The 12,815-nt window shown below is 25.0% G+C and overlaps 1 protein-coding gene and 1 long non-coding RNA gene across 13 annotated transcripts in view; one reads left to right on the top strand and one right to left on the bottom strand.

Moving 5' to 3' along the window:
• LOC126902327 (uncharacterized) overlaps positions 1-12,815 on the bottom strand; it is a 137,466-nt gene that overhangs the window by 43,178 nt on the left and 81,473 nt on the right. For 3 of the 12 annotated variants that reach the window (XM_050679477.1, XM_050679472.1, XM_050679466.1), the window contains exon 2: positions 7,942-8,125. The exons of 5 other annotated variants lie outside the window; for them this stretch is intronic. In XM_050679477.1, coding sequence (XP_050535434.1) covers positions 7,942-8,125 — 184 coding nt within the window. Of the gene's footprint in view, positions 1-5,277; positions 5,489-7,941; positions 8,126-11,966; positions 12,057-12,815 lie in introns of those variants that run through there. 4 more of the 12 variants (XM_050679474.1, XM_050679468.1, XM_050679473.1 and 1 more) reach the window with 4 other exon arrangements.
• LOC126902348 (uncharacterized) lies at positions 4,737-10,624 on the top strand. Its single transcript, XR_007703195.1, has 3 exons — positions 4,737-5,152; positions 7,522-7,647; positions 10,156-10,624. It is a non-coding gene; the product is annotated as an uncharacterized LOC126902348 (long non-coding RNA).

Raw genomic sequence — 12,815 nt, 5'->3', positions numbered from 1 at the left:
GGGGGGGTTAAATATAAAAAATGCATATAGAAAAAAAAACTTTTTCAACTTAAATTTTGAAAGTGTTTCGGAAGGTCTGACACTTATATATATATTTTAAATTAAAGCTTATGTAATATACTTTATTATAGTAAAAAAAAATTTCGGACTTTATTTTATCTTTATGGTGAAAACAGACATTAAAGTTAATAAAAAAAATACGATTTTTGTAAAAAAATTCTTTTTTATATATTTAAGTTTATAATGCTATAACTTTTTGAAAGATGTATGGATCAATATAGTTTTTTTTTATAGATGCATGATGTCTTTTCCTATCATTTGGTTTATTTTTTTTGTAAATTTGACCCTTTTTCTGCCCACAGGGAGGGATTTAAAATGACAACTTTTTCACAAATCTATACTAGACCTAACTATGCCTCTTCTCCACTGTGTCGCGACCCGCTGTGCTGGGTTTTTGTTTTAAACTTTTAGTACTATGTTAGGTAGCCTTAGTTTAACATATGTTTGAATGCAAATTTTTAAATAGTAAAATAGTTATAATACATTTATCGTGTACGAACAGTAAAGTTGTTTCTCACAGTATATACGGGTACGCATGAACACACAAGCAGTGTTTGAACGATCGGCAGCGTTGTAAAAGTGTTTTTGTTTTATGTATTTAGGGCCTTTAAATTAATCCAATAAATATAACTGAATCAAATAAATATTAATTGATATTTGTCAGCTTATTCGAAAAATATCATTACGGTTTACAGAAAAAAAAAATTCAATTAATGACATTGCTGGTCCAACAGTAATAAAAATATTAATAAATTAAGCTTTTTGAATAATAAGTAATTCAAAATTTTAACCTTGGAGATATATAAAATATTTAAATACTTTAACGTAATTTGATCAATAATAATTTATAAGGGTTGATGAAAATTTCTTGATAAAGTTTAGTGAATATCTATAATAAAATAAAATAATTTATTTTACCATAACTTTTAGCTCAATTGGCAAGTTGAAATTGACATCATTAAATAGAAAATTTTATGAGAAATAAAAAAATTGTATCTTTAACATTAATATGTAGTCAGAAAGTTTTATAGTTACTATTTATAGTAAATTTATCAGAGTAGATCAATATTTTTTTGCATTTTTATCGTAATAGATAACTGAAATAGAAATAATAGTAATTAGTACCTAGTAACTTTTGGTGTTTAAAAAGATTCTACAATTGAAATATTCAGAAATTAATTAATTTTAATAATTTGCTTTAACTAAATGAACCAAACAAAACAAAGTTGTTAAAAAGATTTACTTAATTGAGCGTATAATAAAAAAAATTGATTATAATTGATATAATAATTAATAATAATTGTATATATAATCATGCATGAACATACAAGCAGTGTTTGAACAATCGGTAGCGTTATAAAAGTGTTTTTGTTTTATGTATTTAGTAAAATGACATATTTAACCTATTTTTTTAAATTCTCTGAAGTTGATTTTTGTGAAAGTTTATAATGGTATCGTTAACATAAATATGCAGTTAGGAAGTTTTATAGTTACTATTTATAGTAAATTTATCAGAGTAGATCAATATTTTTTTGCATTTTTATCGTAATAGATAACTGAAATAGAAATAATAGTAATTAGTACCTAGTAACTTTTGGTGTTTAAAAAGATTCTACAATTGAAATATTCAGAAATTAATTAATTTTAATAATTTGCTTTAACTAAATGAACCAAACAAAACAAAGTTGTTAAAAAGATTTACTTAATTGAGCGTATAATAAAAAAAATTGATTATAATTGATATAATAATTAATAATAATTGTATATATAATCATGCATGAACATACAAGCAGTGTTTGAACAATCGGTAGCGTTATAAAAGTGTTTTTGTTTTATGTATTTAGTAAAATGACATATTTAACCTATTTTTTTAAATTCTCTGAAGTTGATTTTTGTGAAAGTTTATAATGGTATCGTTAACATAAATATGCAGTTAGGAAGTTTTATAATTACTATTTATAGTAAATTTATCAGAGTAGATCAATATTATTTGAATTTTTATCGTGATAGATAAATGAAATAGAAATAATAGTAAATATTACCTAGTAGCTTTTGGTGTTTAAAAAGATTCTACGATTGAAATATTCAGAAATTAATTAATTTTAATGATTTGCTTTAACTAAATAAACTAATCAAAACAAAGTTGTTAAAAAGATTTACTTAATTGAGCGTATAATAAAAAAAATTGATTATAATTATCAAAATCCATTATTAATTCAGGAGAAACTAACAGTCATTTTTTTTAAAAATGATTTATATAGCACATGTTACTAAAAAATTTGTAATATTTTAGTCTAGTAGTAGCACACACAAATAGAGTAAAAAAATTATTGAATTACAAAGTAAAATGATTTAATTTTGTAGTTGAAAACTATCATATCAAACTTAATTCGTTAATAAATATTTTGAAAACATTAGAAATTAATGATTTTAATTCTCTTTATGGAGAGCATGGAATAACTAACTGTTTAATTGATAAATTGAAATTTTTTTTCAATTTTTGTGGGTAATATCTTCAACTAGATACGAATTGTAGTCATTTGACGTATCGTTGAAAAATATAAGGCAAGTTAGAGCAGAGAAAATAAATGATAGTCACAAAAGAATACCTTCTCAGCTTTGCATCGAAACTAAAATCTAAAATATAGCAAAATAATTTTAATATGACTAAGAAATTTCTTCTTGCAAGGGGCGGCTTAAGTGATGGGATCCTAGATCTTTATTGAAGTTATTGAATCTAAATGAGATAAAAATTAAAGTAGTTGAAAATTTATTCTATCTTAAAAAGAATTAAGAAAAAATGGAAAAAACTTTCTTGCCATACGCGGGTTGGAACCTTGTACCCCAAGCGTGTAAATTCACAAGTTTTACCAACTCGTCAACCGTACGTTGGTACCGACTGAATTTTTTTACAGAAATCATACGTTTTTCTTTAATGTCCGTTTTCACTATGAAGACAATTTCAGAGGACAAATTTTATTTTTCTAAATAAATTATATTACATAAGCTTTAATATATAAAAGTATCAGTCTTTCCGGAACATTTTCAAAAGTTAAGTTGAAAAAATTCTACTTTCTATACGCATTTTAAAAGGTTTGCACCCCACCTGTATATAAGGAAATGGTCTGATTTAAAAAAAATATATGTCGAATGAAAGAAGTATATATAAAGTATTTATCATTAAAGAATAAAATTGATTCATGCATTTTTTAAAAANATAAAGTATTTATCATTAAAGAATAAAGTTGATTCATGCATTTTTTAAAAAGTGATAGCAACATAATGACAAAAAATGTAAAATATAATATCAAGAATTTTTTCACAAAAATAGCATATTTTACCATACGGTAGTCATTTTCACCATGAAGACAAGTCCACAGATCAAAATTCTTTTTTCAAATTGGAGTATATTACATTAATTTTTCAAAATAAATTATATTATATAAGCTTTAATTTATAGTATATATAAAAGTGTCAGCCTTTCCGGAACATTTTCAAAAGTTAAGTTGAAAAAGTTCTACTTTCTATACGCATTTTAAAAGGTTTGCACCCCCCCTGTATAAAGGGAAATGGTCCGATTTTAAAAAAAAGTATGTCGAATGAAAGAAGTATATATAAAGTATTTATCATTAAAGAATAAAGTTGATTCATGCATTTTTTAAAAAGTTATAGCAACATAATGTTAAAAAATGTAAAATATAATATCAAGAATTTTTTCACAAAAATAGCATATTTTTGCATACGGTAGTCATTTTCACCATGAAGACAAGTCCAGAGGTCAAATTTTTTTTTTTCAAATTAAAGTATATTACATTAGCTTTAATTTAAGGTATATATAAAAGTGTCAGTCTTTCCGGAACATTTTCAAAAGTTAAGTTGAAAAAGTTAATTTTTTGTAAAAAAGCTACCATTTTGAAACCCTTCCTGTGGCCCGTTAAAGGGTCAAATGTTCACAAAAATATATAAAATGATAGGTAAATATTTAAGGTATCTATAAAAAAAAATTATATTGATTCAGTCATTTTTAAAAAAGTTATGGCAATTTTAAGTACAATAAATTGAAAAAATTTCGAAAATTAGCGATTTTTAAATTTGTAATTTATTTGGAGGTTTCCCCCATTTACGAGAAACGAGGGAATTTTTTTCAATTTTTGAGGGTAGATTTNTTTTTTCAATTTTTGAGGGTAATGTCTTCGACTAGATACGATTTGTGATCTTTTGACATTTTGTTCATCAAAATCGGTCCAGCGAGAGCTGAGATTGAGCGTTCACAGACACACAATAAAAAATAAATAAATAAAAACGCATCATAGTAAAATTAATACCTTCTCAGCTTCGCATCGAAACTAAAAAAAATTCAATTTATGACACTGCTGATCCAACAGTAATAAAAATCTTAGTAAATTGAGCTTCTTCATAGTGAATAACAATTAATTCAAAATTTTAACCTTAGAGTTATATACAATATTTAAATACTTTAACATAATTTGATCAATAATAATTGATAAAGATAATAAATACTAATAAATAAAATAAAAGAGAATATGAATGATTATAATCATTACCAAATAAACCAAATAATTATTTGTACAAAAATAACAATATTATATTAAAATAAAAATTAACAAATTTTAAAAAATATCGATAGAATAGACAATTAGACAATTGTGGTTTAATAATTATCAGAAAACTTAAACTCAATGTTAATGAAAAAAATGTCCATTAGTTAATTGAATAAAAATAATAATTTACTGGTTATTATAAAATTAAATACCATATGAGGTATCACAAGTTGACTAGAGCGATTATTGCTAACATGTAGCAATTAAATATTACAGCAAAGAAACAAGTAATTGAGCTAATTAGTAGCTGTACAATAAATGAAAAACTATTTTAGTTTTTGTAAACTTGAAATTTGACTTAACGTTTTTACAACAAAAAATAAACGTCAATACCAACATATTAATAAATATAATGAATTGAATGGATATGTGCATGTGTGGTGTGTGACAGCTGATCGACAAATAGTACAGATAAACACACTACTAGTGTAGTGGGTATCATTGAGCGTTGGCTGTATGAACCGGTCCAAGTATGTATTTCTTGTTAACAATTAAAATGTTGTTACCAGAATATTATAAAATATACAAAAAAATATTTTTAAAACTCCCCTAAAATTCTTATTCGGGATAGTTATAATTTATTATTATTACTTACTTTTAATCATTTCATCCTCATTTGCTTCAAAATCAAAAGGTTTATCATCATCATCAACAGCTCTATATGTTTCATAAGGTACATTTTTTCCTGATTCATTAAAATTTAGAACAGAACGAGATGAGATTAATATTCCGAAAATTGAATGGAATGGACCAAGCTGTTCTAACCTGGTACAATTATTTGCATATGACTGTGCAAAAACATCCAACTAAAAATCATATTATTGTATTAATAATGTTAATATACAAGTAATATAAATAATAGTATTTAAATGTAATCTTGCAGGTCTTTTATTTAAGTGTTCAAAAATATGTGTAGTATAAAAGATATAACAGGTGAAGGGCTTAATTTGCTAAGTAATTGTTGAAATTACTTTAAATTGTTAATAACTTCGGAAAACTGGTCCAATAATTATTATCGACAAGTTATTCAATTAATTCTATTTTAACATTTTCTGTTTTATAAAACAAAAATTGATCACTTTTGGCTTATTAATTAAATAAAATTAAAACTATTATTAAATTAAAAACTAAAAAATATTAATAATATTAACTCAAAAGCCATAAAAAATTACTAAAAAGTGGATACGTATTTCGGAAACAATATTACCATTATGAACGCTAAATACATACTGACACCTTGACTAGAAAAAAACTCCCTTATATACCCCTAGAGACGTCTTATCTAAGTAATATTATCACATTTTGCCAATTTACATACGTTATAAATCATTTTTTCAGTTGGCCAAGATCCCAATTAATTATATTGTTTTTTTTAACTTCGATGCGAAGCTGAGAAGGAATTTTTTTTTTTTTGTGTCTATTACCGTGCTTTCTCAGCTCTCACCGAATGGATTTCTTTCAACGATACGTCAAATAATCACAGACATTACCCTTAAAAATCGAAAAAATTTCCCCGTAAATGAGGGAAACCTCCAAAAAAATTACAAATTAAAATATCGCTAATTTTTTCAATTTTTTTTATATATATCTTAAATTAAAGCTAATGTAATATACTTTAAAAAAAAATTTGACCTCTGGACTTGTCTTCGTGGTGAAAATGGCTACCGAATGCTATTTTTATATGAAAATTCTCAATTTTATAATTTACATTTTTTACTTTAAAGTGCTATAACTTTTTAAAAAATGTATGGATCAATATAATTTTTTCCTGATAATTACTCTTTATATACATCTTTCATAAAAATTTGTCTATATGTACAGGGNTTTAATACCGTAAAATAATACATGAAAATTCAAATTTTCACAAACTTCAAAACGCTACAGAATATTTACTACTGAATATTAATAAGATATTTTTTTACTAAAAAATCTGATTTCTGTGACAAAGAGAGAGGTTTTTGAAAGGAAGCTTATTTTATATTTTAAATATCTAAATAGGCAATATTAAATAAATTGAATAAAAATTTGTTTTCACTACATTTCTTAGATAAATTGGATTTTATTGAAGAAGGGGTTCACTTATGGTATTACCCGATCAGCAAGAATGCGAATTGATCAACTTCAGTTTTCAAATGTACGTGTTGGCACCCCCAAATTGTGCCGTTGGTATAAGGTATGAACAAAGTGATAACCGACTAATGGGAATGTAATAGCCTACGTGCAGAAAGCATCACGTATTTTTGTAGGCTCTGCAAAGACTTATGCCCCTTCGAAATGTAGGGTTATATGATAAATGAACTTGATGTAATGATTCTCCATAATTCTTATGCTATCTTATTTTTAGGATATATTATGCTATCAACACCAATAACTGTTCGATTGACACTAAATTAAAATAAGATACTATGGTAAATTTCCATAAGCTAAAANGAAGAAAACGCTATCTTTTCAATATTCTTTTGAATGAGAGTGATAAGTAATAATTGCCTTATCTAATTTCTTATCATGGTATTAATGCCAAGTTTGTAATGTATACACATTATCATCATATGTATATACAATAATCATGAAAAGATAGCGTTTTCTTCTGTCCTTTTCTCAATACGTATTTCATTGTTTAATACCGTAAAATAATACATGAAAATTCAAATTTTCACAAACTTCAAAACGCTACAGAATATTTACTACTGAATATTAATAAGATATTTTTTTACTAAAAAATCTGATTTCTGTGACAAAGAGAGAGGTTTTTGAAAGGAAGCTTATTTTATATTTTAAATATCTAAATAGGCTATATTAAATAAATTGAATAAAAATTTGTTTTCACTACATTTCTTAGATAAATTGGATTTTATTGAAGAAGGGGTTCACTTATGGTATTACCCGATCAGCAAGAATGCGAATTGATCAACTTCAGTTTTCAAATGTACGTGTTGGCACCCCCAAATTGTGCCGTTGGTATAAGGTATGAACAAAGTGATAACCGACTAATGGGAATGTAATAGCCTACGTGCAGAAAGCATCACGTATTTTTTTAGGCTCTGCAAAGACTTATGCCCCTTCGAAATGTAGGGTTATATGATAAATGAACATGATATAATGATTCTCCATAATTCTTATGCTATTTTATTCTTAGGTTATATTATGCTATCAATAACAATAACTTTTCGATTGACACTAAATTAAAATAAGATACTATGATAAGTTTCCAATAGCTAATAACTTTTTACTTATTACTATTTATTTAAAAATTATTTACTTCATTATTTTGTTTAAGAGGTTCTACACCATGCCAATTTCTAATATTATTTATTGAAGATAAATATTGTCTTTTTATTTTAGAATGCATGTCCATATCATCTTCCATTCCTTCATTGTAACCAATATACTGTAAGTGATCACATTTTAATTGTTTATCAAATTCAGCCCATGCTTTATCTAAGCTGTAAAAAAAAATTGTATTTTTAAGTCTTGGCAACAATTTCTAATTTTGATGCAATCCTGAGAAAGTATTAATTTTACTATGACGTGTTTATTTATTTATTTTTTTTAGTGTCTATNTACTATGACGTGTTTATTTATTTATTTTTTTTGGTGTCTATTCAACTTTTTCTCAGATCTCACTGGACCTATTCTATTCAACGATACGTCGCAAATCACAAAATCATAGATCACAAATCTTATCTAGTTGAAAATATTACTATCATAAATTGAATATTTTACCCCCTTTTCCATAAATTATGGAAATTCCTCAACAAATTACAATTTTTTAAATCAGTAAATTTTGATATTTTTTTCACTTTTTTTTTCTAAAAATTGCTATAACTTTTTGAAAAATTAACGTACTAAAATAATTTGATTAAATCAACTTACGTATTTCTATTTCATTTGAAATAAATTTTTCAAAAATTAACAAATCAAAACGCTTGTCTTTAAATAGCCGTCTGCGGTTACTCAAATCATTAATCACAAACAATAAATTTACAAACATTAATGTTAAACTTTTAATTTATAAATCTCTTTTAAAACCCATATGGACTTACGGCCTTCAGTTATGGGGCAATGCTAAAAAATCCAATACCAATAAAATTCAATGTTTTCAGAATATTATCTTAAGAAAACTAATCAATGCACCTCCTTATATCTCTAATTATACACTTCATAACTATCTCAACTTAAAAACAGTGAACAAGCTTAAACAAGCTTTAACAAGCTTAAAAACATGAAAAAGCCATTTCCTACTATAAAAGATTCCACAGTAAATTACTCTCCCACTCTAATCCCCTAATAAAAAACCTCTCAACCTTGTCCATACCTGGAGACCCACCCAGGCGTTTAAAACGTAAGTGGTGCCGTGATCTTCTTTCTACTAATATCAATTAATATTAATATTAAGTCACTGGAAATATAAAATAAAAATTCTAAGAAAATAAAAAATTAAAAAAATCATGGGAAGTGTCACTAATGAGTGGTTTCTTCCATCAAAATGTATTCATGTAAATTTTTCTACTCTTATCATATATGCTTATTGTGCTCATTGTACAGATTGTATATTTCTAATGAAAAAAAAAAAAAAAAAAAATTTAAACCTTAAGAATTTTCCTTTTTTTGATATTATTTTAAATTTTTTTCAAAATTTAACTCATTACTTGCTTAAAAGGAGGGATCCAAAATAGCAAAGTTAAGTAAAGCGACTTTGAATTTTTGATTTAACTTAATAGTTTATTTTATTTACTGTTAAATGGAGTGCAATGAAGCTGCGTCGTATATTTTACAGTCTTATCGTTTATTTATTTATTTTTTTTTATGTCTGAAACTACTTTTTTTCACATATCACTGGACAGATTTTTCTCAAGGATACGACAGAAATAACAAATCGTATCTAGTTGAAGACATACTACCTAAATTTTGACATTTTTTTCTTAAAACTACCATAACTTATTGAAAAACGAACGAATTAATACTAAGTTTTATTTATATTTAAACCTTAGGTATTTCCCTTTTAATTGATACATTTTTTTTTGAAAATCTGACACTTTACCTACTCACAGGGGTGGATTCAAAATATCAACTTTTTTACAAAAGTCAATTTTTTCAATTTAACTTTTAGAATTATTGCGTTTTGTAAACATATATTATATTAAGGTTAAGAAAAGCTGCTTTAAATTTTTGAAGTAGATAAATTGTTCTTTTTAGCTAAAATTTCTTGTAAGTATGTGGCTCCGTCGAATATATTACAGCTTAATACGCTCCGGAGACAAAGTTCGAACCTCGCGTAATCAAAATGAAATTTTTTTCTTAATTCTCTTTTGAGATGGAAAAAAAATTCGTAATAAATAATATTCAATCAAAACATTCATTGAATATCGTGTACCCTCTACTGTAGTCACCCGTTGTGAGAAAGGATATCTTATTCTAATTAAAATATTTTACTATATGGTTTTTCTTATGATTGTCATTCATTTTTTTTCAGCTATCACTTGCCATATTGTAATGATATACATAGTACATCATTAATGTCATAATAAATTATTTAAAATATAAACAATACATCATTAATGTCATAATGAATTATTTAAGACTTCAATCAATCAATCACACAAAATGAAATTATATCAATAAAAATAATATATATATATATATGTACCTTTTAAATGTTTAAATAAGTTAATGAAATTTTGTAGAAAAAGCATATATTAATTGTAAAAAACAAACAAGAAACAATAATCAATATGTAATGGTATACACATAAGATGAAGGGTAATAAACTATGTCTGTGATGTTTTATGTTGGTATCACTACTAATTGAATGATACGTTGTATTACTTGTAATTGTTGATAAGTAAAAAATATGTCATGTTCGAGTGTTCTAACGTGTGTATCATGCCTTAATAAAAAAATGTTAATAATTAAATAATGTGTTTATTAATAATAAATAATAAAATAATAAAGAACACAAAAACGTCTAAATTATTATATAAGATATCATATCTTATATAATAGTATTTTATAATATATAGATCATTATTGTAGAAAATGTAATAAATTACGATTAATAATGAAATAATAGTGGCGTCGGTGATCACTTCTTGCCATTGAACCACGATCAAATTTAATGTAAAAAGTAAAAAATAAAGAGCAATAAAAAACAGATGCAGTCAGACATTTATAGAGGCACTCACTACGCTCGATCATTCTACATATTGAAATGTTTGCAAGAAGTGATCCACCCTCATTACAATTATATTTGTACAAAAAATACAATATCTATTTATTTAAGAGTGTCACGGATAATATCAATGTAGGAATCTAATAAATTCACCAAAAATAAATAAGGTTTAGAATTAAATTTTATGAGTACATAGATCAAGTAGGTATACAGAAAAATCAAGTGATCATCAATAATAATAAATATACCAAGTAAATTTATTAAATAGATAATGTTTGTACAGACTTACTTGGCAGAGTTATATCGTTGATACGTGTCTATTTCAGGAGTTAGGTTAGAGGTTCATATGTATAGCCACCATACTACTCTGGGTAGACACACGAGGTGAATCAATCCCACCTATCATCGATAACCGTCAAAACTCGTGGCATTATTGAAATTTAAAAAATTGACAATTAATTATAATAAATCCCATATTAATAAAATAAAGATCACTTTATTTTTCTTTCATCTTCTATCTTTCTTACAAACCCTCGTACTCATACCATAAGCAATAATATTATTAACACAATAAACTAGTGGATCAAATAAGCACCTAAATCCCGCCATATTCTATTTAATTTATTTCTCTTAAGTAACTTTCAAAGTACTCCCTAAATTAATACAAGTAATAACCCCTTTTTAAATTACAACAAATAATATTCTTTTCTTTTTTTATTCACTACAATATTTTGACAAAATTACGTCAAAAGAACACCATTTTAATCATATTGAACTTTAATCACCAAATATGGAAAAAATTCTTTAATTGTAGTAATTTAATGATACTGTAAAAAATGGTCATTTTCTTACGATGATGATTTAAACACTGTCAGTCATCATCTTGACCCAAATATGACACGTCTATATTGTGTCGCGACTGCAATACGCTAGTTTTTTTATTAAAATAAGAAATAATTGTTTTCAATATTGCTGATGAAAATTTCACTGTAATTTTTAAAAAAATTGTAGCCAACAGAATTAGTACAAATTTCATGATATTATCATGAAATTGAATTCCATTTGAATCGAATATTTTTACATATTAAAATAGAAAAATACGAATTAATACTCACTCCTTTTTAAGATTACCAGATGTTCCATAACATGTATGCATTATTATAAATAATTTTAATAAAATAATTTGAATCATTTTTATTGTAAGAAATTTGACAATTTGATGAAATACAAAGAAATTTTAGTACAAAAGTTTAATTTTCATTGAAAATATTATGTGTTAAGCTGTTTCATAATTTATTAATTTATTACAGTTGATTTTAATATTATTACTCATTATTTTATATTTATAGCATAGTTAAACAGAGAAGCGAAAAATTTACCATCGTCATAACTAGTATTTGTACAAAAACACTTTGTAATCTGTAAATAACTTAATGCTGTTGAGTTTCTAAGTAATTGGTCGTTAAAAATTAATTTTATTGTAGAGATTATATTTTTTTTTCATGTTTATAACAATGAATTATTGAAAATTTGAGAACGTATGATGATAATATGTGCTCCCGGTGTCTGAACCTACTTAAAACAGTAATCTAAAAAAAAAATTAACTTTTCATTTTTTATGATTAACTTAGAGCTACTATTATTCAGTAGAAGATATTACGAGAGTTTCAAAAATATAATTATTATTATAGTTAAATAAACAATTGCAATTGTGATGGTGTCACGTTACCATTATTGTATAAAACTATTATTATAAAACACAGACAGTGCATCCGATTCTAGAAACTGTAATGCGGGCCCGCGTAGAGAAAATGGATTTATTAGTAAATAAGTAGAATTGAAGTAGAATTGANAATGGATTTATTAGTAAATAAGTAGAATTGAAGTAGAATTGAACAGAGTTTATTTATTAATGATCAATTTAATAGTGATCGATTAAAATAGAATAAAATTACATTGAATAT

The sequence above is a fragment of the Daktulosphaira vitifoliae genome, unplaced genomic scaffold, assembly GCF_025091365.1.
Source record: "Daktulosphaira vitifoliae isolate Bord-2020 unplaced genomic scaffold, ASM2509136v1 Scaffold_3, whole genome shotgun sequence".
Lineage (NCBI taxonomy): Eukaryota > Metazoa > Arthropoda > Insecta > Hemiptera > Phylloxeridae > Daktulosphaira > Daktulosphaira vitifoliae.
Note: the sequence above shows the minus strand (reverse complement) of the source record. Positions and strands in the feature narration are given on the sequence as shown.